The sequence below is a fragment of the Carassius auratus genome, unplaced genomic scaffold (genome assembly GCF_003368295.1).
Source record: "Carassius auratus strain Wakin unplaced genomic scaffold, ASM336829v1 scaf_tig00030106, whole genome shotgun sequence".
Classification (NCBI taxonomy): Eukaryota; Metazoa; Chordata; class Actinopteri; order Cypriniformes; family Cyprinidae; genus Carassius; species Carassius auratus.
In genome coordinates this window covers 34,739-42,507 of record NW_020525827.1, presented here as the reverse complement: position 1 = coordinate 42,507, position 7,769 = coordinate 34,739, and the positions used below count along the sequence as shown (strand labels likewise).

Sequence of the window (7,769 nt, the reverse complement as noted above, 5' to 3'; positions counted from 1 at the left end):
TCTGCATGCCTCCCACAGTACCAGTGACCTGTGAGAAAATAACACATAGACATACTGTGTATGGTATACTCTACCATATATATTTTAAAGAAACTAGTATCATTATTCAGGATGCATTATTCGATCAAAAGTGACAGTAAAGACTTTAAACAATAATCAAAGAAATGCTGTTCTTTTAAACTTTCTATTCATCAAAGAATCCCTAAATTATAAGTATCATGTTTTCACAAATATAGTAAGCAGCACAACTTTTGCAGAAAGGTTTCTTGAGCACCAAAGTATTTTCAAAAGGATTGTGTCACACTAAAGACTGGAGTAATCAAGTTAAAAATACAACTTTGCAATCACAAGAATAAATGACATTTTAAAATATATTAAAATAGAAAACAGTTATTTCAAACTGTAATAATATTTCACATTAAAGGGTTTGATTAAACCAACGTAGCCTTGGTGAGCATAACAGACTTCTTTCAAACTATTCCAGGTTGTGCAATTTTCAACCTTGAAAACATTAAGAGCACATTTTCAAATAATCCATTTAAAATAAGTAATTGAAAAGCTTTTAGAGTTAATTTAACATCACTAAATAGGTTTATCTGGCTGATGTGCACATTAAATGCAGAATAAACAAGAACACGAAGACACATGATGCTTCTTAAATGAGGTATTTGAGAAAGTACTGCATGAGCACTAAAAAGAGCTGTTTTCTGTGTGAACAGCCACGGAGAACAAGCCGGTTTGTAACCAGACTCGTGTTCCCTCATCCATTCTAATAAACCCATCCAAAAGCTTCATTAAATAGTGTGTTGTGTTAGAAAACAGATGAGGCCAGATGTGTGCATGCACATACAGTACATACAGCATATTTAAAGATCAATAACAGATATATAACAGCACAGAATCAGGGGATTCCCAGTAAAATGCTCTACATCCTGAAATCAAATACTCGTGGCCCAGACTCAATTCCCAGTGGTTTGCTTTAGGTTGTGACATCACTACTTGAGAGCGTAGTGATCTCATACCCAAAGCTGTGAGAAACTCAATTCCACACTGATTATCTAGTTTGACCGGGTTCATTTTTCATGGAATCTTAGATATCACATCAGCATTGCAGTCTCCTGAATCCTTTCATCTTCATGATGTTCCTGATGTTTTTTTTTTTTTGTTTTTTTGTAAGGGTGATTTTGAAAAACATTTTGTACGTTTCTTGGGAATAGCAAAGTTTATTGTGTGGCCCCTCCTCAGTGGGGTTTAATATCTCAGCCGGACGTAATCCAATAAGCCAGCTAATGAACAAACGCTAGACATCTGAGCTGTGTTTCTTAAGCCACAACTGTAATGCATATGTGAGGAAGTGGTTAAGATACCAGACCGAGATTTTTCTCCCAGCGCTGCAGCTTTAATTGATTGTCTCTGGTTTCTGTAGGCGCTGAGCTTCTGCAATTAAATTTGAATGGGAGAGTTGAAGCGTGAAATGGAACACAAGCACTAAGTGGTGCTGCCTGCTCTATATCCAGATATGATTTTCTATTTCTCCATTAAAACTGTGGGGGGCAAAAACAGTAAGACATAAATGAGAAGGGAGAGAGAGAGAGATTACAAAAAAGGGAATGATGACCTTACTGCACATAGGTCTTCTAATAATGGATGTGGGAATGTCTGGGGGTTTGCTGGTAGATCTAGTTCAGAGGTTCTCAAATATAGTTACTGAGAACCAAAAAATGAACAGATAAAGACCAACAGGGGAACAAAAGACTGCAAGGAAGTAGTAAGATAAAGATCAGATGTGACTTACAAGCAGAGGTGGGTTGAAACTTGAGCTTTTAGATTTCAGAACCTGACACTGAAAGGAAAAAAAAAAACTCACAATCTCAGGAATGACGAACGTTTGATTATCTGCCTCGTGGGTGATGGATAAACAGCTCTCAGCTCCTTTATTACTTTCTATCAATTTTCTCTTGCAGTTAACTGATGATGTGTGTGAAGAATATCAAGAGGATTGTGGATAATTTCCTTGGAGAGGCTTTCAGTGAATTTTGGGGTTATTTGAAATGGTAAGAATCCCACAACTTTTGCACCAACCACTGGCAAAACTTTCAAAACTGCAGAAAGAACATGCATTCTTGCACCTTTAACACATTTCCAGTGTCCCACCCGATTAAACAGTCTAAATATTAGAATTTTGGCAGTCATTTGTAAGCCGAAGAAGAAAAGAAGAAGAAAAGGAACAGAAGAAAAGTAAAATAAATATATCAGAAAGGACAATCCTTGATAACAATTCTACTAACAGTTTAGTAGCTAAGCCAGCAAATTAGCATTCACCTGGGACTCAGTTTTGTTTTCTCTGAATGGTCAGGAGAGGACAGAGAAGGACTGGGGGCCGACAGCAGTCTCAATAGAGCTCTGAAGTGGCTTATACTCCTGCACCTGGAGCCCAGCCTGACCAAGAGCTCAATCAACCTCCGTCCCACAGATTGAAAATAAATCACAACCCTTTCAAACAGACTCTGCCTTCAAACTATTTTCCCTTTCTTGAGCGAGTCATTCTGCAGCCTTTCTCCTAAGCTGAAATGTCCACAAATGTGACGCTTTAATCTATGCTGTCAAACATTTCACTAACTACTTCTCACTCAAAATCCAAACTCTGCATAAAGTTACATTCAATGAAAACACCGAAACGGTTAAGCAGTCGGCTTGAGTCCAGGAAATGTCCACATTAAAGGAGATGACCTTCGCAAGCTGAGAGGATGGTAAAAAAATGACCCAGTGCTATGCATCAAGTCAAACCGTGCAGAGAACAGAGGTATTTATAGAAAAACAGAGCTCTGGGTTGACATTCTGTATCCAGTATCCACCATGACAAAAAATCAGAAATATTATTTTCCTTTTCCTGTATTGACTACAAAAGTATTGGACATTTTCAGAATTATTACCTGGAAATTAAATACAGTTAACATTAAACAGAAAGCATGTAAACACACTACATGGGGTAAGTTGTCACAATGACCATGAATAGATTTTACATTTACATTACATTTTCATTTAGTCATTTATCAGACGCTTTTATCCAAAGTGACTTACAAATGAAGACAGTGGAAGCAATCAAATTACAACAAAAGAGCAATGATATATAAGAGCTATAACAGTTCTCAGTTAGCTTAAACACAGTACACGTAAGCAAGGGCTTTTAAATAATATAATAAATAAAAACAAAACTGATAGAATAAAAAAAGAACAGAAAGGCAGTTAGATTTATTTATTTATTTTAAGAATAGAATTAGAATAGTGAGTGATATTATTTTAGAATAATATCTTTGAATAATAAATGAAAATAAAAATATTATGTAAAATTAAAATATTGAGAATGAATAATAGTAATAATAATAATGATTTTAATTATAATTATCTATAATACAGTAAAATAAAATAAAATTAATAAATAATTAAATGAATGAATAAATTATAAATGAATTAATTTTATATACATTTTACAAAGTGCACACAACATAATACACATTTATGTAATTTATGTCCATGTTAATCCCTAGATGACTCTGTGAACACAAAACAGATCCACACAGGAAGCCACACAGTTCATTTGCAAGCCCAGAGGGGGTCTTGAGAAGAGGTGAACAAGAGACCTTATGGCCCAGAACCAATAAACCCGAAAACCAAGCAGTCATTGCTCAACACCCCTGCAAAAAAAAGTCCTGCTATTCCCTGTTTTGACTCTTTTGAAAGGGCAGCCCAGTGCTTTCAAACAAGAAGAGTGTGTGTGCATGTCTGTGTGTGAGAAAGAACGAGCATCTGTGTGCAGTGGATGCCAAATTAAATCATTGTTTTCAGCCAGGCAGAGCCATTGAAGAGCCTCAATCAGGAAGTCAAAGATTTCCACAAGTGACTTCATCAAAGCCTTTGTTGCAGGGTTCATGGCTAATTATCTCCATTGCATGCTGGGTTTTCAGACAGTGGACACTTTGTACCATTTGAAGGACCTGGTCTCTAAGGAGCATTTCAAGAATGGAGGGTCTCTTCTACTTGATGGCAAGCTTAGATAAATGTATTGATGATTCTTGAAGCTAGCTGACATTAATCTGAGGTCGTGAACTGAAGATCAAAAACATCTCTAGTCCTTCTAAGCACCATTACATCATTTTTCACAACAATGTGCTCTTATCTCTCTGAGGCAGAATGCTAATGAAAATAACGGCTGATTTTTCCCCAAAAGAGAAGTTCCTAGGTCAGTTCTGTCTTTCGGCTTGTGATGACTCAGAGAGTGTGTTGAGGGAATCAAGTTGACCTCAAATAAGTGTGTGCTTCATAATTCAGAGTGAGAAAGAAACAGACGCATTAATCTCCATTAATGCAGATGAGGAGTTAATCCTCAACTCCTCAGCAGTGTAAGCGGGCAGATGCCTTCAGTCTCCGTTCAGTTCACAATCACAGCATCAACACTTCCCTGAAGGCTTGTACAACAGGTGTAAGTGAGCTGAACAGCTGTGGATTACTGTTTTATAGATTGTGAGATGTTTGCACTTAAACTTGCAAAAAAATGTTTTATTAAGATCTATATGGAAGTGGATAAATTTTGTCATCAGCTGCTCACTTGAAAATAAATTTGAGGTTAGGTTTGGGTTAATGATGTCATCACTAAAGTTGGGATGATGTCCAGTGGACCTCATACTGACAGTTTCTGGGAATTATGACTTTTTTTACTAACAGGGGTGACTCTCAAATTGTACTCTTCATACAACATCTTATAATAGCAGCTGTATGTAATTGTAGAGAACAGATGGATGGATGGATGGATGGATGGATGGATGGACAGAACATTGGCTGGATAGACAGATGACAGAACAATGATGGATGAAAGGATGGACAGACAACAGAATGATAGACAAACAATGATAGATGGATGGATCGATGGATGACGGAATGAGAGAACGACAGATAGAGCTATGCACAGACAGAATTATGGATGATGGATGAACGGATGGATGAGAGGATGGATGGACTGAATGATGGATGGAAGAACAGACAGAACAATGAACGGATAGAGAGATGGAACTACATGATGGATGAATGGATGGATGAATGAATGAACGGACTAAAAGGAAGGATGGAAGGATGAATGGATGGATGGAGGAACAGAGTAAATGGTGGACTGATGGATGCAATTACAGAACGATGGATGGATGGACAAACAGAACGATGAATGAATGGATGAATGGATGGACAGAACAAAAGAATGACAGACAGACAAACAGGATGATAGATAGAACAACAACTGATAGATAGATAGTAGATAGATAGATTTTTTTAGTGTCACTGTCAGCTCTACACATCTGGATCAGAAAACGAAGACTGATATAAATAGGTATGGCGCACAAAACATAAATAAGCTTTTTGGGCCTTGAAAAGGACAATGACGAAAGGAAAAAAGAGGCCTTCATAACTGCACAAACATAAAAGGCTATAAAAACCAATTTGAGGTATTTTCTCCAACAACACCATATCACAGAAACACACTAGAGTCTGTGTATATTTTCTAACACACACAGATACACCCCTTGTCATTCACTTCTTTCCAGAGACACTGAGCAGTTGCACGTAGCTGCATTTATCTTCAGCGGCGTCCTTGCTATTGCAAAGGGATGTCAGAAAATCAATCATGCACTCAGTGGGGATCCCATGAAATTTTAGCAGCGCCGATTGGCAAAAAAAGGATTTAACAGGAACAGGCACCTGACCTGGATATAAAGAACATCTGGCTGAGGTTTAGTTGGAAGGAACGCATTGATAGAAAGTGCAGAACTATTTGTGGGGAGGGAAGAGAGATAATAGAGCCTCTAGAGGGAGTATATTTGCTTGGGAGAAGTCTGCAAGACTATTGGGACACTTCAGCTGAAATCAGTCAAGACTAAAGTTGGTCAGGGAGTCAAAAACTGTCTCAGGGTGTTATTAATAGTCAGTGCTGCTATATTTGTGCTTACCAAACTGTCCACTCCCGCCAGCGTGTGATTGGCATTATAGAGAGAATAGGTCAGCTGGTACACCCCATCATTGGTTTCACTGTTTCCATAGAAACCAACTCCCACGGCAACACTGAAAAGTCACAAGGTGAAAAGTCACAATTAGTTCACACATTGTAATCATCAGGTCCTTACAGAATATGCACATGCAGAAATCCAGTATTTCCAGAAATCTAAAACACTTGTCATTCACAAAGATATACACGTCTTCCTCCTTGAGTGATTTTTATTAAATATTTTGGCTGTTTTTATCATGCTTTTTACTTACCATTAAGCATGCTCATTTACCATATTTATTTACATGGCTGAAAAACATGGAAAAAAGTAACACAATTGAAGCTGGTAATAAATCGTGATTTATGCACTTGGCCTTCACCTTAAGCAAAAACGTACTGCAAGTATCATAGTATTATTGTTAATATTAACATTTCTTAATATTTATTTCCAGCTTTCCTTTTTTAATTAAATGTAAGTAATTTATGCAGTCATGTCATTATTATTAGTCTTTATTTTGAAATGGCTTTAATTTAAATTTCTTAATTCAAATTTCAGTTTAACCCATTTTAGTCACTTATTTCCAATGCAACATTTTTGTTTAGTTTTTTTTTTTTTTTAAGTTTATATATTTCATCTAATATTTATAGTTTATTGTATTTCAGCTACCAAAAAAGATTTAATAGTTTTAGTTGACTATATCAACCATATTATAAAACCAATCATCAACTGGGATAATCTGAAGTTAGCTGCTGAGTAAGCCATGTCAGAATATGTTTCTTGAGCTCAAATAAACATCATTTTGGAATGAATAGGCTCTATGTGGATTTCAAGTTAAATGACTGGAAAATAAAGGCGCTGTGGTAGGATGGGTAGTGCACACATGCCACATGCAGGTCTTTAATATTCAGCAGGAGCCGTACTGAGCCAGAGGCTAATGTTCCCCAGACACAAATAACATGAGGGTTGAGGAAATGACAAACAAGATGTTGCCTTTTGCCAGCAAGAACATTTCACAAAAAACTATCAGATAAAAATCTGGGCCAAAACGTGAAAATGCTTTGTAATGATTAGGCTATTTAATATTTTATTAAATAATACAAAGTCATTTTGTAAGACTTTTTTATTTAACACAATTTTAATGATACGAAAAAAATAAAATAAATAAAAATTATATATACTTATATATATATATATATATATATATATATATATATATATATATATATATATATATATGCACACACTTTTTAACTGAAAGTAACAAGATTTGACAGAATCTATATTAATATTAGTAACACATTACAATAAGGTTCATTAGTTAACATTAGCTAACTACTGTAGTTAACATGAACGAATAAACAATACTACTTTTATTATTACTGCATTTATTATCTTTATCTTAGTTAATGTTAATTTCAACATTTACTAATGCCTTATCAAAATCAACAGCTGTGCTTGTTAACAGGTAATGCACTCGGAATTAACATGAAATAACAGAACAACTGTATTCTAATTAACTAACATTAGGAAAGATGAATAAATACTGTAATGTTTTGTTGATGTTAGTTAATAGGCTATATTAACTAACACTAACTAATGGAATCTTATTGTAAAGTGTTACCTTAATATAATTAAATGTAAATATATTATTTTTATGCAGTTCCATGCAACATAATCAAATATAAAAAAAGAATAAAAAAAACTAATTTTCCAAATAATATATAATCCTACAAAGCTATT

At 35.3% G+C, this 7,769-nt stretch overlaps 1 protein-coding gene across 1 annotated transcript in view; it reads right to left on the bottom strand.

The window, feature by feature from the left end:
* Window positions 1–4: 4 nt before the first annotated feature.
* The window catches only part of LOC113080026 (protein tweety homolog 2-like), a gene marked incomplete at its 3' end in the record, with an annotated part of 34,313 nt that continues 26,548 nt past the window's right edge, over window positions 5–7,769 (bottom strand). Inside the window, exons 3-4 of the mRNA XM_026252273.1 lie at window positions 5,994–6,105; window positions 5–28 (exon numbers count right to left, since the gene is read on the bottom strand). Of these exons, the coding sequence (XP_026108058.1) occupies window positions 5–28; window positions 5,994–6,105 (136 nt within the window). The remainder of the gene's footprint in view (window positions 29–5,993; window positions 6,106–7,769) is intronic.